At 39.6% G+C, this 25423-nt stretch overlaps 2 protein-coding genes across 2 annotated transcripts in view; one reads left to right on the top strand and one right to left on the bottom strand.

The window, feature by feature from the left end:
• Window positions 1-6959, top strand: part of SLC39A10 (solute carrier family 39 member 10) — a 48094-nt gene extending 41135 nt beyond the window's left edge. Inside the window, exon 10 of the mRNA XM_054566706.1 lies at window positions 4240-6959. Coding sequence (XP_054422681.1) covers window positions 4240-4398 — 159 coding nt within the window. The 3' untranslated portion in view covers window positions 4399-6959. The remainder of the gene's footprint in view (window positions 1-4239) is intronic.
• A 255-nt stretch (window positions 6960-7214) lies between these two features.
• The window catches only part of DNAH7 (dynein axonemal heavy chain 7), a 225823-nt gene continuing 207614 nt past the window's right edge, over window positions 7215-25423 (bottom strand). The window contains 6 exon segments of the mRNA XM_054566705.1: window positions 7215-7421; window positions 9577-9680; window positions 16116-16293; window positions 17712-17864; window positions 21354-21584; window positions 25054-25191. Of these exon segments, the coding sequence (XP_054422680.1) occupies window positions 7215-7421; window positions 9577-9680; window positions 16116-16293; window positions 17712-17864; window positions 21354-21584; window positions 25054-25191 (1011 nt within the window).

Genomic DNA, 25423 nt, shown 5'->3' with positions numbered 1-25423 from the left:
ATGTTCCCAAGGCCTGCTCCTTCAGACCATTCCTTAGAACTTACGCCCTCGGGCTAACTCCTTACAGGGCCCCCTCCTTCCTGCGCCCTTTGTTTTTCCCTGTCTGCTGGATCATTCCTATCAGCATGAAAACCTTCCTAAACAGGCGGGGAGATGGACCTTTCTTAACTCCAGTTTCTTTAACTCCTGCCCTCCTTCCCTCTGATCGGGTATCGCCCTTTCTTGTTTTTCAGTTCTCTCCCCCTTCAGTCTGGCCCCATCAGGTTTTCTTCCTGACTGCCTGGCCAGATGGCTTTTGTCAAGTTGACCGACCCCGCTGTGTTCATTTTCCTGTCCTAACAGCAGCATTCGGCAGCTGATTTATCTCTTCTCTTTGAAACGCTTTGTCATGTGGCTTCTGTGCTGCCATCATTTCTTGCCTCCTACACCTTTCTGGCCTTTCTTAGTTGCTTTTACTGCATCCTCTTTCTCTCCCCAACCTCTAAATGTTGGTGAAAAATGTTGGTGAAAACCCTGTAAGTAATCTCATCTCATGATATATTTATTAGCTGATAATTCCTGTTTATTTTTTTTACAAGTGTCTTTTTTAAAGATTTTATTTACTTGTAGCAAGAGGGAGAGCAGCATTATGTGTGAGAGAAACATGGATTGGTTGCCTCTCACATGTCCCTTACCAGGGACCTAGGCCTGCAACCCAGGCCTGTCCCCTGACTGTGAACCGAACCAGTGACCTTTTGGTTTGAGGCCGACATTCAGTCCATTGAGCCACACCAGCCAGGCCAGCAATTCCTGTTTACATTTTTAGCTCAGGCTTTCTCTCTAAGTGCAGATTAGTCTAGCCACCTGCTTACCTGAATATCTCAAAGGCATCGCACATTCAGCGTGTTCAGAACCCAGCTCCTGTTACTTGCCAACCCCACTCCTCGCGCCAGCACATCCTATAGAATCCTCCGTCTCATGGTAACTCTGCTGCTAGTTGCGGAGATAAAAACCTCAAGTGTCTTTCTCTGACTCCACTCTGTTCTCCCCACGTCTGGCTTGTCACTAAGGCCTGAGGGTTCCATCTCCTAACCACCTGTGCTCTACTCACATCTGTCTCGTTCAGTCCCCCATCATCATTCTCTTTTTAGCTCTTTTCCCTGCTTTGCCCTCACCACCCCCCGCCCACTTTCCACATCAACACCCCAGCTACAGTGATCTTTTTTAATGATCTCGGAATGATTAGACCATGTCACTTGTGTGCTTCAAACCTCTAAGTGGCTTTCCATCTTTTTCAGAAAAAAGCCTCAAAGCTCTTGTTTTCCATCCTCCTTGAACATTTCCATCCCCTCCCCCTGCCCCACCTCCAGTTTTCCTAACTGCACCTTATGTCCCCCCCTCACCCCAGGAAGCCCACTCTGCCCCTTGCCCATCACTCCATGTGGAATGGTTGGCCTACGGATGTTTTCCTGGCCAGCTCTTCACATCTTGTGAAGCATCCTATCTAAAATTTCATCTCTGTCACAGCATTTCACAACCTTTGCCTTCTTTACTTTTTTCTCCATTGTACTGGCATCTCAGTCTGTTAATAACACTAATCATTGTGCTTTTTTACTGACACCCTAAGATGTCAGTCCTGGAAGCGCAGGCATTTTTGCCGTATTTCACTTGTTATTGAATAAAGAACGAGCTCATTCTCATACTAGGAACCTAAAGATGTAGAAGAACGAGAGAGTCTACAGAAAGGATTTATAGTCTAATGAAGAAGAAAAGTAGTCATTAATTACAATTTTTTGATACATGTTATAATAGAGTGGTACACCATGCTTGTGAACCTACAGGGAAAGGTTGGCTAAAAAAAATTGGGAAATAAAAGTAGGGAAGTTTATCTGGAATAGGAAATCTGAGCTAAGTCTTAAAGAATGTAGAAAAGTATATTAGAAGGAAGAGGAAAGAGCATATGAGAAAACAGAATAATAAATAGCTTCATTCTTTGACCAGTGAGTCTACTCTTGGGACTGTATTGAGGAAATAACCTAAAATGACTACTGCTAATCAAGCAAGCAAACAAAAAATAAAACCATATTAAAGTGTCCTTTGCAATAGTATTTATAATGTCATAATTTTATTGAAAATATCCTAAATGTCCATGGGGGACAAATTATTCACATATATTTTAGGATTTTAATGACATTGAAATTATGTTTTTTCTAACGTTAAGTAGAAAAAAAGGATTAAAAAATTATGTCCATAGAGTCCTCAGGTGGATGTTGGCTAGATCCTGACAATCACACAACATGCCATGCTAAAAAGATCAGAGTTTATCCTGTAAATTTTGGAGAGCCATTAAAAGGTTTAAGCAATGATGACATTTTTGTTTTAGAAAGACCACTTTGGCTATAGAGAGGAAGTTTTTATTGATTTGTAGTCATTTAATACGATAGCAACAGCAGCAGCAGTTTCGGTTTGAGGCACTTTTAGGATATCCAGATGGGAGTGTCTGGTTTTAGGTGACTTCGGATAACAGCTGCTTGTTAACCTGTATGCAGCATGGTTGCATTTTAACAAATGTGGCCACGTGAACTGGCCGCTCTTAGCTGTGGTTGTGACAGACAGCATGGGTGTCGGCCTTCACAGCAGGGCTGAACGTAAGGAAGGAAGAGTCCCTGTTTGTTCTGTCTGGCATGTACACATATCGAGAGGGGATTTTTTTTCCCCTCGTAATAGGTGAAACGTTCTATTAAGGAACGTCAGAATTAAAGGGCTTTTTTTAACAATAAAAACTCAGGGGAAGTAGGGAGAAAAGATACGATAAAATAGTCTTTATTAGAATCATATGGAAGAAGTTGCCAGTTACAGTCTTAATCCAGAGGTTGTCAAACTTTCTGTAGAGGGATAGAAAGTAAATACTTAGGCACTGTGGATGATCTAGTCTCTATCATAAGTATTCAACTGTACCGTTGGTAGTGCTTTCTGTCACAGCTACTTAACACTGTTGGACAAGAACAATAGCCTCCGTTAGCTTACTATACACTATTGCCATGGACTTTTAAACAGAATACGTGACCAACACAAAGTAGTTCTTATATCAGACCCTCAGGAGATTGGTAAATAGGACTGTCAGAGCACAGTAGTTGGATTAATTGTCCTCATTTAATAAATAATGGTGTTTCTTCTTAGAGAGGTGTTATGTGCATAACACTACATTTCTGCTCCCTAAACCTTAAAACACCAAGATATTGCATAGAGTAAGGCTTAGTGATTAAGAGAATAGCATGGCTGCCATCTTTCTGTAGATATTCATTGCAAACTTCAAAAACAACAAACAGAAAAGTGAAAGTGAAAATTGGGAGCCGCAGTTCTTTCACAGTTTTGATTAGGTTTGGGTAGAAGGTATATAGGTGTTAACAATACACAAGTATTTCGGCTTCAACAGATCCAATTTACTTATATAAAGATTTAAGTTTTATATTTTGACCTATGGATTCTTAAATGTAAGAGTATATACTTAACACTTTAGAAGTTAAACTATAAAATTTCGCATGCACTGTTGCTTTAAAGATATTGGAGACTTAAATATTTAAAATTGTATCAGTATTAAGAGAACAGAATACACTGCACGTGCGGTGTGCGAAACTTGGCAGTAGTTATGCTGGATGGCACTGATACGCTGTTTTCTGTGTCTGTTACCAGAAGGGAAATAATGGTGCTTGAGGGCACAGTAACGCCAATTTTGAATTGTCTGTAAATTTCTATCATCAATGTGCAGGTGGAAAGGAGAATTTTAAATGGAAAAGAGTAAAGAAACGATACAGTTTTGAATTAGATCTCCCCAAAGGGAACCTTACTTTCTCAGTGAGCTTAAGTTAGATGGGTAAATGTGGGATATGTGGTACTTTTTTCCGAGAGCTGTTGGCAATAATTAGTTGTCGTATACTTTAGCATAAAGTAAATGTCAGAATTGATAAGGTCAGTGGACAGTAAGTAACTTTAAAACATGACTGACATATATTGTGTGCATTTGTTAGAGAACGAGGTGGGAACAGATTTCGTATTAGGAGTTAGCCAAAGCATAAAGTTTCTTCCTCAGTGCTTGACTAAAATAGGTTATGGTTAACACTGTGTTCAATAAAATAATTATTTTATTTGTCGCCATGCTTTAGTCATAACTGCTCTTAAGTAGGAAAATGTAAAAAGAAAAAAAATTTAAGCAGAATATTATACAAACCTGCTTGTAAATACCTGTGTGTTTTTTCCCAGCTTCCAGAAATGTTGCATGGTGACGGTGACAATGAAGAGCACGGCTTTTGGCCAGTGGGGCAGTTCATTCTTCAGAATTTAGGATTGCTGTTTGGCTTTGCCATCATGCTGGTGATTGCCCTCTACGAAGACAAAATTGTGTTTGACTTCCAGTTCTGACCATTCCCAGTGATCACTGTTGATTACGAGAATGTTACTGTGCAGCTTTGCATCTCTTCCTCGTACTGTATGCGCATTGCTCAAAGAAAAGTCAGCGGCTTGCACTACTTACAAGTTCCATAGATTTGAGCCTGCCCCCAAGACTGGTGCTCAGTACTGTTTTCCCCGTGTGAAGGGGGCTTTAAAAAAAAAAAAGTAAAGCTTGTGATACAGGAAGGAGAAAGTGGGACTCTGTGAAACAATGTTGGTATAGGTTTAAGACTTTGAAAAAAATAATCATATAAAACACTAAAGTAGTCTCTTTATTAGTAGAAACTTCTGTGGCTATGCAGAAATAGAAATTGAACCAAAAAAATCACTTAAACTTTAAAAATATTTTCAATGAACTTTGGGCAGACTTTTCTTTGTGCTAAAAATGACTTGTAGTGTCCTTTAATTCAGCTACATATATACATATGATAATAGGAATCAACTTGACGACTTTGAAATCGAATAAAGTAGATGATAGGACCTAAAGGAAAGCTCAGGCTGCGTTAGAATATGAATTTAGCATTGGGAAAAGCCCTTATTCTTGAATCTAGAGTTACTATTTTTGTATATATTTGCATAGTGTTTAAACTTGCAGCCTAAACTACTGAAATTTGTGACTGTATGTTTGTGTGAGCTTCAGTTTAATGAAAGATTCATAATGGTTCTTTGTATAATATTATACTTGGTGTTTGGGGTTTTTTTTAAATTTTTGTTTTGTTTTGGGTTTTTTGGTGGGGATAGGAGGTTGGAGCATGTGGTAAAATGAGTTTTTTGTTATTAAAATTGTAACCCTCTAGAAAACTTCAGAGAAGTGAAGAACCCAAACATGGTCTAAATATTCAGTTTTCCTACTTTTAACAATACTAACTAGTTACTTGGGAAATGTACGTTCTAAATGTGCGTATCACCTTACCAGCTTGGCACTGGGACCGCGCTGGGGCTGGCAGTGAGTCCAGTGTACCATGTCCGTCACCTGTGCATGGAGTATAAAAACAGTTATTGGGTGATCTCCATTGACACTGTGGCCGTCATAGTACCAAGTGACTTGGAAGATATATTTAAATAACTCAGCTGAAATCACTTGATCATTTTGTGCCAATAATGCTGTTAGTGCCTAATAGGGATTAGTCCCTTTTTTAGGTGCCCTGTTCTCCTACCGTAATTGTGATTGATTTGTGAGAAGTGCAAGCCATGTTTATTCTGAATTTTGACCTAATAATTTGTAGCCCGGTCAGATGCATGTAGCTTTCTGTTTACACATTGTGTCACATGGTCTTCACTTATGCCAGGGAAACTGGATTTTTACTGTGCAGGCAGCTTTCTTTTACTCTGCTTGGCTACCAGTGTGGCTGCTTTAAAAATCTTATCATTCAAATATGAAGAGCCAAACTCTCTCCATTCCATTGTAATGTTTTCATTTAGTCCTCTTCCTTCCCCAACTTTCTTTCTTACTCCCCAACTGTACAGTAAAACACAAAACCCTGGAGAGCAGCACGCGCATCTCGGTATTAATGGAGCATTGCCAGTGTTTCTTCTTTACGCAGTCAGCGAGGGAGTTTAGGTTTTGTTTTATTAATTTATGCCTGAATTTTAAAAGTTATTTCTGACATTTTCCATGGTCTCCTGTAACAAGTAGGGGTTTTATACATCGAGTATTTTCAGCATCGGGCACTGAACTAGGACAGCCGTCATTTCATTGCTCGGCCTCCGAGCGACCGAGCTCAGCGGTGCTGACGTGTGGTTCAGGACTGCCAGATGCAGGCGGTTCGGGAGTCTTGCTTTCGGAACCAAGATGTATTTATAGTTCATTTGGGGGTTTTGTATCCAAGGCAGATCCTGCATTCCACCATTATCAAATCTGCTTAATTTAAAAACTGTTATGAACAGCAACAGCTAGAATATACTCCCAGTCTTAAACTCCTGATGTAAAGCAAATAGGTTATGCTGAAGTATATAAAGTTTTAGATTTTCTCAAAAATGGCATTATCTTTATTTGCTGGATCTTTTTAACTTTTTAAGGAGGCTGTACCTGTTGCTGCTAGTATTTTGTTAGGGTTCCACCAGTATTTTAGTTTTCACATCATTCTAGTATATAATTTCAAGTCTTACTAGACAATCCGAATTCCACTACATTTCTGTTTGGCTCCAACATTCCATTTAGCTTGACCAGTTTACTTTAACATGTGTTTGTTGGAGTTCATTACTGTTACTTGTACAATGCTGTCACTGTGTGACATCCATATGAAATTTGGTGTATATCACATTGCATTCAATCAGCTGTGATTATGCTTAGAAATACTATAGTAACTAGATGCAGTGTGAATTTTTTCCATTAACAGTAAGTCAGTGGCTTAAATGTGATTATGGTCCTGCAAGTTGATACTTGCTAAAATAGCTAAACTTTTTTGTTGTTGTTGTTATAACTGAATCATTTTTTTAAAAATTTATAAAGCTGGAAATGATCAAATGCTGTTTTTTTCATTGTCAACAGTGGTGTGTCATTTTATGTATGTTCCTTATGCTTATGGAACTCTCCCAAAATAAAGTTATTAAAAGAAGAGCAAATATACCAGTGTGTTTCCTTTAGTCTAATCTTTTATTTCTGGACATTTCCTTACACTGAAGTATGAATCATTTTAAACACAGGTTGCATCTGCACATTAATAACTTTATAATTAAGTTTAACTTCAGTCGAATTGATTTAAACTAAATAAACTTAAAAAAGTTAAATACATTTTCTACTTAATCATGTAACAAGAAATAGGAACAGGGAAATACTCTTCTAATTATGAACTGAGTTGACACAACAGTGCGACTCCCCGTCCAATCCAGTGCTCCTTGGGTCGGTCAGAGGGCAGGGCCATGGCAATCACAAAATTCGTAGAATGGCCAGTGGTAGACAATGTTCCTCTCCGCTCACTTGTCTTATACAGTGGAGCAACATAACTTGGTCGTTCTGGTATATCTACCCTCTTACAGGGCTTTAGCCACATCTGGAAGAAAGTGCGTAAGACTTCTTTAAGTCAGAGTTGTTATATTTCAACATACACGTAGTACTGTTAAAGTTGGTTATGTCTGCAAATTTCTGTGACCCAAATAGTTTGGGGTTTGTTTTTGTCAGCAGTACTGCCATTGTTTAAAACATTTTTTAGAGCTCTTAGAACTATCTTCAGAACAAGTTTAGAAACTAAATGAGAAAAAAAAAAAAGGAGTAGCCGTGTTCACCTCCTCTGTCAAAAAGCATATTAACTCTCCTCCATCACCTCTCCACCACACTTACCTGGGGATCTCTTCTGGTGCTTACAAATGAAAGTCAGGTATACTTGGAAAGGAGAAAACTGCCACCATTGATACTCAAAATCATGATGCCTAATTAATTAAAGGCCAACTCCAAAATATTCTGAAAGGATTTTTATCAATGATGGTAAAATTAGATCACCTCATTTTGGTGAATATTTTAAAGTCACTATTACATATATCATGCGTATCCAATACACCCACATTGTTTTTATAGAGTCAGCCAAGTTCCTAGAATGGCAAGCATGTTGAACCTCACCAATCTCAAAAATAGGATTTAGGGGCAAGTTGATCTCTGAATATGAGTGAAGAACAAACTACGATCATAAAGATGACATAATGTTTTAGAATTTAATCGAATTGCTTTTTTCTGTCATAAGAGCAGCAGTCCTTTGAGGTGATAAGGCTTCATGGGCCTGCTCTTCAGAGTTCTAGGTTTCACAGGTCAAAATACAAATTGTATGAAGGAGCTAAAAAGGATACTAGCCTTTCTCCCATGTAATTGTGGAATCTAGATTATTATAAGGGGGGATCATAAAACAGGTTTTCAGATATAATTGAGTATAAGGACTTGGAGCACTGGGGTTGGCTATATTTCATTTCAACCAAGAGTAGATTTTTCTTACTGACTTCCTTATTCAGAAGGATCATCCACATATAAATTTCTTCTATTCACTGCAACTACTTAAAAGTTTCCATGTGAATGGAAAGAAATTCGATACCAATCAACTCCTGAAATTGCACATTTGTCCTTGTGACTTTCAATTTGGGTCTCGTCTTCGAAACTTTCTCTGCCCACAGCACCTTAGCCGATTTCTTGTAATTGACTGTCAGCTGGTCCCTTTACCTGCTGGAGATGTTTTGAAGAATTTTTGCTTCTCTGAGCTGTTTCCAGTGTCCCACAAACAATTCATGTAAATTTACAGCCTCTATTTTATCACCATCCCAGACTGTCCAATTGTGGGAAAATCTATCTAGCCATTTTCTCATGATGCAGTAACAGGGAAACAACATTTATACGGTTTGTGGTCTGCCCTTGCTGAAGATAGGCACCTAGGAAACATAACTTTTTATGTGGGTGGTTTTCATATAGTAATCTTTTAATCTGTAAATTTTACATTTTTAGGTCAAGGTTTATGTACAAAAAATATATGATAAAGCATTTGTGTGTGTGTGGATACATATACACAGTTGATCTTTAGTATTCCTGGGCTCTGTGTTTGCAAGTTTGCCTAGCATTACAGTTTATTTGTAATCCTTAAATCAGTAATCTGCATTTTCACAATCATTTGCAGGCATTCTCCAAGGGCAAGAAATGTAAGTCATCAGACAGGCACATTCCCAGCTGAGGTTGACTCCGTGACATTCTGACTTTTTGTTTCATCTCTCATACCTAAACCACTATCCTTTTGGCAGTTTATTTAATGCCAAGTTTAAATCATTTTAGTGGTTCTTTGTTGATGGTGATTTCTCTGTTTAAAACGGCCCCATGTACCCTGCTGAGGGCCTCTCTAGCGTTCCCAAGTGCAAGAAGGCTGTGATGTGCCTGATGGAGAAAAGACTACGAGCTTTTTAAGGCATGAGCTGCTGTGCCATTGTCCATGAGTGCAGTGTTAATGGATCATAAGTAAGGTACCTTTAAACAGAAACACAAATGAAACAAGGTTAGGTATTGATCAGTTAACAAAACCATAACCTTGCTTTTCTCCTCGGAGCGATGGTTCAGTATTCACCCATTCAACGTTGGCAGCGACTCCATGAAAAATAATTACCCTGAGTAACAACAGTTGACTATATATGCATGTGTGTGAAATAACCCCCCATGTGTACATATCCTTAGAAAATACTAACCACGGGCATTGTATCATAAAGAATTTTGGGATGTGATTCTGCAAGTTTCTTTATCTTTCTATTCCAGGAAGCTCCATCCAGAAATAATCCATGAATGAAAACACCTAAATATAAAAGAAGCAGGTTAATGCAGCACTTTAAATACCCAAATTGCCTTGAGTTCTGAATCGGAACTTCCTAGGGATGAATACTATGCAGGTTATACTAGGTCAGCAGCCTAAGGCTTGTTTAAAATGAAAAGCAGTGTTCTGAGTATTTTGTCTTAACAACCTTATTGCAAGAATATCTATACTTTGCCAAGTCAATTAACTCAATAGTATAATTAAATGTGGAAGACAAATGAGGAACTTTAAATTAGTCTATGGGAAGTTATCAGTTTGTATGAACAGGATCAGATTTCTATTTTTAATTGGACAATGATTGTAATGTCAGAGGCCATGAAAGTTCTTCATGCAATTGCAGGGATCCAGTGACTTCTGGGCAGCAAGTGGACAAATACCTTCTGCAGGTCTCTAATGTTGGGAGAATTAAATTTCTCCTCCCTTTTAGGATTTATTCTCCCTCCCAGGACAGACAAATAGAGGAACTCCCTCTAGAATAGAACATCCTGTACTAACAGTTGAAGAACACAATAGAGGAATTCAATGAAACCCAGCCAGTTTCTCTGGCTATCCGTGTGTGTAAAACCTCATGATTTGAATGTAGGTATCTGCACTTGCAAACGTTCATTGTATATTTGCACAGATGTTACACGAAGCACTGTGGAACTCAGACCTAAATTTTACTTTCTAATTTGCTGTGTGACCTTGAGCAATTCATTTAACTTGAGACCTGTTTTGTCATCTGGAGAACAGCTGGGAAACATTTGTAAAACAATGTCCGCTTTGTCTACCTTGTGGAATTGTTTGATCAAATCAGCCAATACTGGCAAAAGCACTCTGTGAAGTATGTATAAAAATCCACCGTGGCAGCGCTGTTCAATGGGCCTTTTTGCAATGACGGAAATATTCTGTATCTGTGCTTTCCAATGTGGTAACCACTGGCTATTAAATGCCTGAAACATGGCTAGTGTGACCAAGGGATTGAATTTTTAGTTTTATTTCATTTTAATTATACAGCCATGCACCACTTAAGGATGGGGAAACATTTTGAGAAATGCGTGATAGGACAACTTTATCTTTAAGCAATTTCATCACCCTGTGGACATCACAGAAGGACCTATAAAAACCCAGAGGTTAGAGCCTACTACAGACCCAGGCTGTATGGTAGAGCCTGTTGCTATTAGGCTACAAGCCCCTCGCTCTTAGGCTGCAAGCCCATCTGTTCCAAGTCAAGCACAAGAGAAAATGATGCAATGAACAAACATGGTACACACGAGATGAATGAGGCTGCTGCCAGCGTAACATGGCAAACTGGTTCACGTCAAACACTTAAAATACAAGTAGAAAGACTACACTCTAAAATGACGATAAAAAGAATAGTATAGGAAATGCATAAGTGAGTAACATAGTTGTTTATTATCAAGTATTACGTACTGTACATAATTGTGTGCGCTATACTTTTATATGACTGGCAGCGCAGGTGTGTTTACACCAGCATCACCACAAACATGTCACACACTGTGCTAAGATGTCATGACAGCTGCGACGTCACTAGGCCATAGGAAATTTTCAGCTTCATTATAATCTTGTGGGACGTATGGGATCATTGACCTAAACGTTGTTACAGGGCGCCTGACTGTAGTTAACTGTAAAAAAAAATGCAGGTAATTCAACGATGGATGGGCTGGGTGGGAGGGGACTCACCCTTTCTCTTCTCTAGGGTTTAACTGATGGAAAGAATAGTTGGAGTGAAATGTCAGTTTTATTAATTAGCAAAGCTCTTGTCCAATAGCGTCTCAAACATTACTCTGGTAAAGGTGAACTGCAACATGTCTCTTGAGGCTGGGGCAGGGCAGGGAGCGGGCATGCCTGAGGGAGCCCAGGCTCCGGTCTCATCCCCGGAGCTACTGCCCGGGCCGGCCGCAGTAACAAGAGGGGACGGGGGAACAGAGGAGCCCCTGCACCCAGGCCAGGAGGGCCACTCCGTACCCTGGCCTGGCTGACTGACAGGCACAGCCCAGCAAACCTCTGGCACTAACCAATCGGATCATCCGTTCCTCACACGGTAAAGAGAGATAATGTCACATAAACAGAAGAGTTCATTTCAACACCTAAGAAAAGCGGCAGTAGGTATAAAAATTCCCCCCAAACCAGTGACAGTTTTATAGGAAATGTGACAGGGATATTCACACGTTTTCATTTCTCATGGTTCATAAGGGTCTTATGGGAACACAGATATAAAGCCACAGGTAGATGTTAACTGGGCCCTGGCTCACGGCCTCCCCTGCTCTGAGCCACACCTCTGCCGCCCGTGAGATGCGGTCAGCACAGAGGATCAGCCGCAGCTGCTCCAAGGCCCTATCGTTCCCCCTTCCCTCCTGCCCTCCCTCCCTTCCTGCTCAGAGCTCTCTGCTGACGACTTTGAGTCACCCACTAGCACCCGGCTCTTCAGATAAGAGGAATCGTAGGCAAACACATCTAGAACGTATGATGTCAAACCCAAGCAGATTGAAGTGTGGCCACTTCAAGTCATGTTGAAAGTGACCTTTTTATGATGTTTAATTTGATCTTAGGTAAATAAGCCTGACCTCTTTACAAGCCCCAATCCCAGAAACAGGCATGTACTAGAGTGTGTGTAGGGCAGGCGAGCCGGTGGAGCAGGAGAGAGGATGCAGACAGACTGCGCTTCTACCCTAAGCTGCTCCCAGGGGCCTGTGTTCCCCTCCGTAGGGCCCCGTGAGAAAGCTGTTCCTTTGGAAAAGGCCATTGCTCCAAATTATTCTATGGAATCTTATCTTCTTTCTGGTAGTTAGCTAAGTAGGGAGGAAACAACTAGAGTGACAGAAGGATTAAGTTGTGAATATGTGTTTATTGGTGAAAATGAATACATGTGTTTGTATGTGTACAAAACAATAAAATCTGTGATTTAGTGAATATGAGCTATATGGAGCAAACCTGGGCTGATACTTTGGAATTTAGTAAAATAGTTTATTTAACTGGATGGTTACTCTTTATTGTGAAATCTTAGAACACTAAATGACCTTTATCAATCTTGAAATAAGTTGTGCTTTATACTGCTCCACTGTTTTCAAGTAAATTTTGTCTTTTAATAAATTTGAATCTTTAATAAGAGTATTTGTGGGTTAAATTAATAAATCATCGTAAAAAGAAACGCCAACTACCCTGTACTCAAAGTTTTGTATATAATGATTGGGAATTCAATAGTTTGATCACAGATATTAGCTAGTTTATAAACTTCAGACAGTGATATTATAAGCTTTGTCTTTTACCTGAGTTCAAAAACGTGTAACTGCTGATCATCAGTACTACTTAGCTTTTAATCCAAATGCCATCTTCTTTTTTAATAATGAGAGGAGGAAAACTTAGAAAAATAATTTTTGCATCTCAATTAAATAAAAATCAATCATACATAACTTCGTCAAGAAAACTTCCCTTAGAAATGTGATGATGCTTCCAAACTTCTACAAGAAGCACAGTAAGCCACAGAGAAGGCAGCTGGCTAAGCATGGGGACCAGATGGCCTGGAGTATGACTCTCAGCCTTGCTAATTACCAGCTGTGAGAACTTGGGCAAGTGATTTGTCCTTTCTGGGCCTTAGTGTCCACCTCTGTGTAACGAGGACAATAGTAATATTTGTGCCATAGGGTAACAGTGAAGATTAAATGTACATGGATGGGCAGTTTCCGGAAGCCTGTGGCGATAAGGGAGACTCAGCCCTTCCTTTAACTTGCTCATACCCAGCTTAAGCATTCCTTGCCCCCTTTCCAAATACTTAGTTTAAATCAAAGTATTTATCTTTCTGGGCATATTCTGACTTTTGTGAGGTGTCTAGGAACTGTCAGAGGGTCAGTGTGACCTGAGTGCAGGGGCACATGATGAGCTCCTGCAGGTAGACGGGGACCAGCACATGCTTGGCCTCATAGTCATGATAAGGGTCAGGGTTTTATTCTAGCTACAAAGGGGGACCTGCCATTAGTCACTTACTTAGATGTCTGAATTTTCAGTGGGAGCTTCGTGGTGACGTGATCTGCTTACATTCTTAAAACTTTCTGTGACTTTGGTACAGATGAAATATTTTAAGTGTGCAATGATACTAGGAGGGAGACAAGATAAAACTCTAGAGCAGAAGAATCTGGATACAAGCGGTGGATACAAACGTGTGGACAAGCAGCTGCTGTTGATGGGGGCGTCTTAGGGAGCAGAGGAACGGAGACTCCTGGGATTCTGGCCGGACGGCGGTGCCATGTATTAATAAGCATTATCAGTCTTACGCATCCAGGGGACAACAAAGTGGAGATGTTGGGCAGGCAGCTGGATGTAGGGGTCTGAATCTCAGAGGAAAGATCTAGACTGGACATTTAAACCTGGCAGATATCAGCCAGAGATAATGAAACATAAAGTATGAGGTCAATGGGGGAGAGGAGATGCAATTAGAAAAGAGAAGCCGTCCCAGGACTGAGTCCTTTGGAAACCCAATATTTAGAGGAGGATAAGCTAGCAAACAAGCATGAGTGTGTCCAGGGATAAAAGGAAAATCAAGAGAGGGTGATGTTTGGAAACAAAAGGAGATGAATGTCCCTAGAAAGAGGAAGTTGTCAACTAGTAGAAGCTACTCAGAAGTGAAGGTGAAGAAAGAAAAGGATTCTTGGCATCTGTCAACATGGAAGTCACTAGTAACTGTGAAAGCGCAGCACCAGCTGACTGGGGAGGATGGAAGGCAGACAGGAAATGGGAAGTGCGATCCTGGAGAAGGCAGGTAAAGACAATTCTTTTGCTAATTTTGCCAGGAAGCGGAGCAGAGACTTGGGACAATAGCCGAGGGGATGTGAGTGTTAAAATGATTCTAATTCTTTGTTGATATTTTTTAAAAGATAGGTTCTAGAGCATGCAAGATGAGCATCTTGCATGCTCTAGAACTATCCAGTAGTGAGAGGGAGCCTATTGATTTTAGAAAAAATGGGCACAATGGAAGGAGCAAAAACCCTTGGAAAGAGGAGAAAAATGGAATCTGGACTATCTGATCGGATCTGGACTACAGAGGGTGCAGATGTGGGCAGATTAATAGATTTGGTGATGCTAAAAGCTCTCTTCTGATGGCTTCTTATTTTTTCAGTGAAGGATGAGGTGAGGAATGGGAGCAAAGGGAAGGATGAGGAAAGCATTGCAGTTGTTCTGAGAGTGGGAAAGCAACTTTCCAAAAAATACTAGTAAGATCGCTTCATAGTGCTATAAACTCCCTTGAGATTTGTGACAATTGATGTAAATGAAAATCACTTGGCCCAGTAATGTGATTATCCTACACTGTTGTGTTGACATAGCTACTTGTTAGTATCTCCCACTGCAGTATGTTAGTTGAGGGTGAAGATTCTGTCTAAATTATTCACTGTTGATATCCTCAGCGTTTAACAGAGTGAGCCAGTGAATTCCTCATTCACCAAGGAATAAGGAAGTAGAATTGTCTTTGACACATCAGTTAAAGCGGGATACATTAATGATCACTTAGAAATTAATGCCATTTTTTAAAAGATTTTATTTATTTATTTATTTAGAGAGAGGGACAGGAGGCAAAAAGAGAGGGAGAGAAATATCCACGTGAGAGACACCAATCAGTTGCTTCTCTTATGCAACTGACTGGGGACCAAACCCACAACCAGGGCATGTGCCCCGACAGGAAATCAAACTGGTGACATTTCGTTTTGTGGGTCAACACCCAACAAAATGAACCCCACTGGTCAGGGCAGAAATTAATGTCATTTTTTTTAAAAGACAGCACTGTGTTGGTAAAATTAGGAATCTGTAGCATTTTGAAAAATAATATTTGTTTAAAATAGTGGCCCTGTCCACTAAATTTGAAATAAAACATTAAGAAACCCTCTGACTAATGAAAAGACAATCGATTAAGAAAATAAAGATAAATTTCCTCATAATCTTTCGATCACAAAACCAATGTTCCAATTAGATATTAGCTTTATTAAGTTTTGGAATGATGTCTGTAACAGGAAAAAGGATATACTTTAGAGGTCTGCAAAGGTATTCCTTTTGAGGGACCAGGAAAATCTTCCTTCCAATATCGTGCCACCTTGATTCCCCAAAGTCACCATAAGATTATGGTTGATTATCCCAGGTATTGTTAATGTGGTGATTATTTCTCCCTAGTTTTTATTAGAAATAATTGCAAACTTACAAAATTTTGCAAGGATGAGACAGTACATGGGACATACACTCTTTATTCTGATTCCTTTTATCTTCATTTGCTTTATCATATTCTCTCCACCCCACACCCCATAAAGTTTTTTCTCAACCACTTAAGGGTGAGTTACATGATGATTAAATGTTTTAACAGCTGAGAGAGTAAGCAAGAACGCCATTTTTTTTAGTGCCTAGATATAAGTCAGCTCATTCTGTCACTGCACTTACCATCTTCGGGAGCAGCCTTATATTCTTTGTCTTCCATCATTTCATAGTCAAAGCCAAGCAGATCAATGGGGATGGTGTGTTTCCGGGCATAGTTCTGCTGGGCCCCAGTCAGGAAGGCTTGTGTGAAGAAGAAGCCGGAGAGCCAGAAGACGGGAGGGGGGCCGACCTCGTACCACTGCTGCGGTGTCAAAGCACAAGTGTCCTCACAGCAGAGCTTTTCAGCTTGGATACAACGCGACTTACTAAAATGTTCCCCAAACAGTCCCTCTGTTATCTTTTGGGTAAATTAATAACTAAGCTAACATTTTGAGGAAGATAAAGCCACACTCTGAAGGTTTTAGAAATATGGAGCATATTCAGAGTCTTGTTCTGACTTCACTTTTATACCCACCACACCAGCTTGGGTATCACCATGTTTATGAGTGCGGAGGTGTCTGTTTTAAATTACCTAATGATTCCTTCAGAAAAGCTCCATGCAGTAGTGAGTATCTAATATACATCATTGCACAGTTGATCATGTTACACAGTTGAATAGAAGAAAAAATCTCTATCAAGGTTGGTCAGATGATAGTTAATGTTGCCCAGCTTTTTTCTCTCTAGTCAGTATAATATCCAGTGCAATATTCCTTTGGAAGTTTTCTCTCCTACTTCACCAAAATACAGTGAAATCCAACATATAGAAACACTATATCATACAAGGAATTCCCAGAAAACACAAAATTGTGAGAGCTTAAGATCTTTATAAATAAAGATACTTGGATATTTTGTTTACATCACACATTATAAGAGGCTAATTAAATACTGACTTTAACCAAATACTAAATTACCGAAATCGGTCTGAAGAAATACATTTGAAGACCTTTTCTCTATTAGAGCCCAAGGGAGAGCCTTCGTCTTTCAAGAACAATCTTAATTCCTTAGTTTCAACTCTAGTACCGCAGCAGGCCCGCATTATGGGAGGGCAGTTTAGTCATTTTTCCCTGCAGAAATTTTTTCACAGGCAGTTTTTTGTGTTTTATGCACAGTATCTAGGACATTAATTAATACCTCTACTGAATAGAATTGTTAATAAGAACATAGTTAAACACCAGTATGGCCCGATAATTAGGAGGTAGACTTCAGTCCACCCAACATGGGAGGACCATTAGCCACAGAGGTTATTACTAGGCCAGGCCGAAGCAGCAGCCCAGTGGCAGAAGGGCCTGGGAGGGCCGGCACAGCACGGAGGGAAGGGCGCTGCCTGCTGTGACCTGGCTGGTTTGCCAAGATGCTCTGCTCTAGGGCTCAATGTCAACGCTGAATATTTAATGAAAAAATCAACATAACCAGTGGTTTCCTCTCCTCAAATGTCATTGACTTGAATGTCTACATTCACTGAACATGAACACCTGCTCCTAAAGAAGCTTTCTAAAACTCGACTTCCAATACTAGTACTTGAAAGTTCAGTGTAACAGTTAATTATATGCATATCAAGTAGTGGTGACTTGTGCGTGAAATGCACAGAAAAACTAGCGAGTAATACCCATCACATTAGGTGCCCAAATGAAGGAAATTAAATCAGAAGAAATTGATATACGTGCACTTAGATGAACTCACCTGCAAGAATCTTAGCCTGGCAAGGAAGTCATTCACATAGCTCCCAAGTGGTTTCAGGCTTGGATAAGATTTAGCCATCCACATTCCTGGAATTTTAACATTCAAAATGCTGCTAACCACTTCTTCAAGATCTGTAGACATCACTACAAGCCCCTAAAACACAGTTTAATTTTTGGTTAACATGATAATTCAGATTTTGGAGCCCCTCTTAAATACCTTCTTAATAATTATCTTTTGTTTACAATTGTGATTAGTTAAGGTTGAGTCATATAGCAAAAAAAGAGAAAATAAAGATATTTTCTTATGCTCTCAAGTAAATCATGGAGTCTGTGAACTATTCCTCAGAAAAATATTAAAAACTTTAACCTAATAAAATTTTAATGGAAGTTTTTTATTGAAGTATAATTGACATCAAACATTATATTAGCATCAGGTATAAAACATAATGACTCAACATTTGTTCATGTTGTGAAATAATCACCACAGGAAGTCTAGTTAACATCTCTCACCATGCACAGTCACAAAAATTTTTTTTCTTGTGATGAGGATTTTTGAGATCTATTCTCTTAGCAACTTTAAAGTGTGCAATACACTATTGTTAAGTATAGTAAGCATGCTCTACATTAAATCCCATACCTTATTCACAGTTGACCCATGAGCAATGCAGGGGTTGAGGTGATGGCCACCTCTATGGCTGAATATCTGGGTATATAATCTAAGTCGGTCCTGCACATCTACAGATTACCAACTGTGGACTGAAAGCCCAGTTAACTCTTGAACAAGATGTTTTAAAAAACTGTGTTTAAGTGGACCTGTGCAGTCAAACCCATGTTTCTTCAAGGGTTAACTGTATTTTATGACTAGAAGTTTGTAACTTTGACTCCCTTCACACATTTTGCCTATCTTGAAAAAACTTTATTTTAATTATATTTTATTGATTATGCTATTACAGTTGTCCCAGTTTTTCTCCTTTTGCCCCCCTTCACTGAGGCCAGCTGTTGCTTGTTTTAGAGGATTTAGGAAGTTGTGAAGCATGAGCCAAGACCAGCCATTCATGTGGAAAAACCACTGTTAACAGCTTGTGTGGGCCCATAAATTGGGTGGGATGGAGTCTCAGGGGATCTCCAGGGCGGGGCAAACAGTGTTAGCCAGGTTGATGGAGTCTCAGATATGGCACCCATCTGTTGGTTCTGTGGCTCTGTTGGGGGAGGGTTCAGAAATGGGACAATCCCATCTGCCTGTCTTTCTTTCTGGGAGAAAGCTGTCACCAAGCTCTCATTTGATGCTGGACACTTTAGTTCCTCCCTGTATGCACTGGTGCCTTTCAAGCTGGAGCTCAGGGAGAGTGAGTCCAACTAAGTTCATGCATGGGTTCTTTAAGGAGAACTGCTTGGGACTCCAGAAGTTTCTTCCAATGACTCAATCCCCATGGGTTTTTGCAGCTGGAAGTTAGGGGGACTTACTTTCCTGGTACTGCAATCCTGAGCTGGGGGGCCTTGTGTAGGGCTGGGACTCCCAAGATATCCCTCCCGAATTTTATCTACCACACGTGGGTATGAGACCAGCCAATTCCATGTCTCTGCCCCTTTCACTAGTCTGGATGGATGTGGTTTCATTAATTCCATAGTTGTCAGTCTTCCATTCAACTCGATTTCTGATGGTTCTGAGTGATAGTTGTCCTATAGTTTAGTTGTAATTTTGATGTGGTTGAGCAAGGAGTAGAGCCGATTTTGGCTGGAAGTCTGGAAAATCTTAAAATACTTGGCTACTCACTAGCTTTTAAAGCACAGCCTAATTTTGACTTAGGTTACTTGTCTATTAGATGGATAATTAATATAGCTCTGTCTTGCCTTCTTATAAAGACAGTGATGAATAAAAAATTAGAAAATGATATGGAATGCTTTAAACAGTTTAAATAGCCTAGATTCTAATTGTGAAGGCTAACTGATCTTACCCCATTTTGACTCCATGAGGGGCAGATATTCAAACTTTAAGGCCTGTGAAAATACCTGTCTATTCAATCTTGCAATTGGGCCAGTTGCCATCATCATATTTTCTCCATAGTTGACAATATTATTCTAACTATCACATGGAGAAGATTTTAAAGTAAACTTTCATGGAAAACTCACATTTCATTTGTCTCCTTCTAAACCAACTAAAACAACAGTAAAGGAGTTTATGTCTTTTAAAGTCTTAAGCTGACGAGTACAGAAAACTATAAAGAAAAGCACAATGACAACACATTTTGGGGAGCTAGAAAGCATATGGGCCATTGATCACTGACCGAATGGTCAGGAGAAAACTGATCCCGGACCGGCCGAGGGCAACGCTAAGAATCAACTCGGTAAACATCGCAGAATACCCACCCGCTGCCCCAGCGCCCACACTTGGAACTTACAGCCCTCAGTGAATGTGAGGAGGGGAGGTGGCGCTAAGTGAAAAAGATTGTTGAAAACTGATTTTGAAAAATAGACTTCTAGGTCATTCCCCACAAAACTGTACTCCATGACCTTACTTGAATGAAACCTTGAGGGGAAAACGAAGATGTCCCCAGAGTGGGGGACACCAGGCTCAGCTGTGGTCACAATGGCCATTCTGAAATCGGAAATCAGGTGAATCACATTTGTTGGATGCTGGGGTCCCTGAGGCCTTGTTCCCTTTTGGCCCCTAGTAGGCTGGAGGCAGGAAGGAGTCAGGAAGAAGCAGGTCAAGGGGAAACCAATGGTCCTGAATGCTCCTTCCCCGAGCAGCCCAGCCAGGTCACACTACCGCAGCCGAGCAGGCTCCTCTTTTCATTAGCAACTCACATCTTACCGCTTTCCTCCACCTCCAAGGTCACTACAAGAAACTAGCTCAGCTGGGCTACCTCAGTCACATAACTGGTCTCTGGCCAAGCGCCTGTTTCCCTGCAGTCCTTTCTGTAGTGGTCTGAGTGAACGTTTAACCGTGTAAAATGCATCATTTCACTTCATTGCTTAAAACCCTCTGAATGCTTCTCTTTACCTTTACACTTCAGAATCAAATTCAACGTTCTAACCATGGTCAACAAGGCCACCAAGAAGCCATGGCTTGCTTTCTGTTCTGCCATTTCCCTTGGGCTTACTCCGCTCTGGCGACACTGGCCTTCCCTACTGTGTTCCTAAACAATGCCACCTTTTTCCCCTCATGGCCTCTGCACTTGCTATGCCCTCTCCCCAAACGTCCCATGGCTCGTCCCTCACATGAGGCATCTGTCTGCTCATGGGCCAGTTCCTCGGAGGAGCCTAGCTCAAAATGACTGAGTTTCCCACCCACCATTCTCTACCCCAGGTCCTGTTTTATTTTTTCCTCTCCCTTACTAAAGCGTAAGCTCTATGACGGCAGAGGCTTTGTCTTTCTCACTGCTGAACACTTCCTATCTTCTTAGCATGTCTCCTATCCAGCAAACTACTGCGGTCTAACATATCCTATATGTAGTTACCTATTTGGTAACAGCAACCTCCAGAAACTTACACCCTCTTCAAGGACAGGGATTTTTTTTTTTCTGTCCCCAGAACTTAGAACACTGCTTGCACAGAATCTGTACCCAATAAATAAATATTTTCTGAGTGAATGAATGATAGGTTTATTTCAATGATGTTTCTCTCTTGTCTTTTCCTTTACCTTGATTGCTTTTTGAATGTTTAAGCACGATTCTCTTATGGTCTGCAGCAACTTATTGAACCGTCCCATCTCTTGGACAAGAACCGTGTTCATGCTCTGAGTGTACGTTGTTGGGTATCTCCTCATTGCAGCCTCGATATCAAAGTTGTTTGGAAGTTTTCCCAAAATGTCGCCAGCGACCTCATTTACTACTTCTTCTGATGATTTTGCACCAGCATCTGCTGAACGAGACTGAAAGAATCCCAACTATAAGTCAGAAATCCTCATAAAGGTGTAAGAATTGCTGGATCAGGTGTTCAGGTAAATTTTAGGAGTATACTCTGCTATTTTATCTCTGATTCTTCTCCACACAAGAGTTACTGAAGTGAGTTTCAGGAGAAAAGAACTGTAAGCAAGAAGGAGGGAAAACATGTATAGTGTACAAGAGGCAGAAGCGGGTCTGGAGGAAGCAAATTAGCTACGCACTGAGCCACTTGAGTAGTGGGTGGGTAGGAGTAGATGCTGTGAATAGAGGGAGGAATAGCATTTACATTGGGGGGCAGGTGGGTGGACGGCCAAGTGAGGATGGGCTTTGAGACCCAGGAGGAGAATCTGGCCTTGCTTTGGGAAAGCTTGCCACACAATATATTTGCTAATAACTCTGGTGCCTACTGGTTGCCAGAAGCAGAGATATGGTTTTCTCCTTGAACCAGGAGGGCAAAGAAAATAAGCTCATCTCTTCTAAGCTATTCAAGAGTTATGGAGAAAAGACAGACTTTAGTGATTCACATTGGAAACAAGGAAGGGGAATTTCATTTCAATTTTTATTTTTTATGTCTGTGGTGGCACTGTGTAAATGAATCTATATTTTCTGGAAAAAATCCTTTTAAATCCTCAAAATAAATGAATGTGTACGTGTGTATTGAAAGGAGCAAGCACTATTAAAATATAAATGAATATCTCATATTTTTCCAGTCCGAAGAAATTGTGTTTAGTATTACTTCAGATTTAATATTTCCTGGTTTTTCACATTGGATCTATTCTATAAATATTGACTTTTACTTAACTTTCTAGTGAGCTTTTTAATGCTATCTAGCACACACCACCATAAAATCCCATGAAGTTGCACAATTAAAAAAAATTAAGTGTTGGTAAGTGTTACTTACATGTTAGTAAAAAAGGGATATGCCAATATTAGGATATGCTAATTATTAAGATCTTGAGTAACAGGTTTACAATTAAATATATAAAACAAATTAGAGAAAAAAGAAGATATTGAATAGTTGGCCAAAGTGAGTGAAATATCTATTTCTATTGCATTTAAATAATTGTATGCTGATTTATATTTGTATTTTGATATGCATGCAAGGTGCTATAAACTCATTAAAAACATTCCTATTTTCTAACAAGAGCTGTGTCTTCACCAAAAACACACAAACAACCGAAAAAGAGAAAGAAAAAAGAAAAAGATAAAACAAGAAAACACCAAAACAAATAGCAGGCTTATACTCCTTCAGAATGTAAGAAAAGTATGTTAGTAACACAAACATTTCCCTTTACCTATTTTCCATACACAACAAAATCCCGTAATTGGGTTGGTATGTTTTGAAAGCAATACCCAACTGATATAGAGAATGAAGAACATGAGGGTGTTATTTGTTCGTAATTGTTTCACTTAGCTTTTTTCTTTTTATCACTTTAGAATTTTCACAAATGTTGTTTGAAATCTTCTAAGGATTATTTTCCTTTTCTTAAACTAAAAGGAAACATCACAGAATTTAACCTTTTCATTTCTGGTTGTGTTATTTTACATTGAAACAGTTTTCCTATTCAATAGAGAGTCTGGCAGTTAAGCAGGAGGAAAACAGCTCTGCAAAAGCAACAGTCTCAATTCCCATATTTCCCATCTCATTTTAAGACACTTTTGTGAAATACACAATGTGAAAGTCTTGTCATTGTTAACTTCTCCAGACTCTGCAGTTCTCCTCTTTGCCTCTGAACTGTGGTAAAGCCAACGTGAAATCACTGAACTACTACCGCCTACCCACTGCTATAATTGTACTTGCCAATCTGAGTGTGAGGATATTGAAAGAGGTTGTTTACATACTGAGAAGATACCCCATGTGTATTTAAACTTATTCGTTTGGTTCTGAGTCATTTTCTGTTGGAATGAGCCCACTGTTTTATGTATTCTGTAATGTAGCACATCCCATCAAGTTGAAATAAAGCCGAGAGACACCATAAATGCCCTATTGTCAGACTGGTATGCTGCATGCATCTAATGTTCTTAAAGATCTACACTCAGGCAATAACTGATTTTAGTGCTACTAATATGTAAAACGAACATAAAAATAGTCTTTGTCCTTTTTGCCTTATTAGAAAATGTCATCTTATAGTAGATCAGAGCTAAAAGTCCCTCAATTTTATCCTTCTAATTTGGTTCTTTTAGCTCTTTCCTTTTCCTTTTTTCAGCATTTCTGGCCATCTAAGTCCTATCCCATTTTTAGAATCTAGAGAGTATAGCAGAGTGGCTCAGAACACAGATTCTGGAGCCAAACTAGTTTGAGTCAAACTGCTTGGCTTTGAGTCCTGGCTTGAAATTGTACTAGCTGAACTTGGGTAAGCTATTTAATCTTTCTGTGTCTGTTTTATACCTGCAAAATGAGAATAATTAGCTCTTACCTCATAGGATTCCATAAGCATACACAGGCACTGAGAACAGCGCTAGCATACCGTAAGCACTAGATATTAACTGTTATCATTACTACTTCTGAGATTCCACAGAAATGAAAAAACTCAGATAGACTTCAGTTTGTGAAATAATTTGCTTGACTTATTAAAATTTCATTCAGTCACTAAGGGAACTCTTGCCGTTTGGACTAATTTGTTTTCAAAAATGAAAAAAAGCCAACAACTGAGCACATCTTAAGGGAGAACAATACAAGAGAAGACCTTCATAGACAAGCAAGATTAAGTATTTTTCATTCAAATGCACGGCCTCACGCCCGTGGCATGCTGCATTCGGACGCCTTGGAAGCCACCTCTCGGACATGCTCTGCTTTTATGCTCTCACCAGTAGAGCTGCGTATCTACTAAGGGTTACTGTATTTTTCTAAGCCTTTCCCCCCCATTTTGTACTTACTATTGCAATTATATTCTTTAACGGGTATAGAATCTGATGAAATACCAATGTGAAAGATACTTTTGCTATATAAACTCAATTAAATGTTCCAGAATATTTTAAAAATAAGTCATTTTAAAAGTTGCTGGTGAATTAGAAAGAGACTAGAAAATAAAATAGGCAAAATTTTAAATCAATTCCAGCACCAAACTGCTTTCCGATTACCTTTGAGATTCTTCTTCCACTTTAGAGGAATTTAAAGGGACCATCATGTGTCATGTTTTGGGACATGGCTTATGCAAGAAAGGCAAAATGCAATCCTAGGAGCAGAATGCTATCAGAGAACACTCAGAGATACTAAAACAATGTCACTCCAAGACCTCCTAACAGTAGAATGATGCTCAAAGATTCTTTCCAAAACCACAGGTTGATGAAAAATACCCCATACATTTATGTACTTTGTTTAAATCCATATTTAAGATGTATTTCTTTCTCTCAAAATGGTTATCCACCGTAACAGATAGAACTGTGTACACACGGGCCTCTGCTGTGTTCGTACACGTTGCTGGGGAGCATCCAGTCCAGCCTCAGATCACACACCTGTGTGAGAAGAATGTTATCGAATAGCTGTTGAGTTTCCGACTGATCTTTAGTGATATCTGCATTGGCATTCATTCCAAAGATTTCTGGTGCTGGGGTCAGTGGCAGAGTCTTTGTGTATTCGATGTAGCTTTTGTGCTGCAAAGATGAATAACGGGGAGTCAGCAGGTTAGAAATCAATTATCCTGTAGAACTTTCTCACTGAAAAGAGATGATTTTCAATACTCAAGTTATTGAGTAGCTAAGCCTGTGAGAACAGACAGTGAATGCTTTCATTTTCTTTCAGCCTGGGCCAAGGTTTAAAAAAAAAGATACGAACACATTTAGCAAGAAAAAGGAAATGTACCATTCAATTGGAATGAATTTTAAA

This window comes from Pteronotus mesoamericanus, unplaced genomic scaffold (assembly GCF_021234165.1).
Source record: "Pteronotus mesoamericanus isolate MK-2021 breed Mesoamerican mustached bat unplaced genomic scaffold, CSHL_Meso_final contig_179, whole genome shotgun sequence".
In the NCBI taxonomy this organism is placed as follows: Eukaryota; Metazoa; Chordata; class Mammalia; order Chiroptera; family Mormoopidae; genus Pteronotus; species Pteronotus mesoamericanus.
Note: the sequence above shows the minus strand (reverse complement) of the source record. Positions and strands in the feature narration are given on the sequence as shown.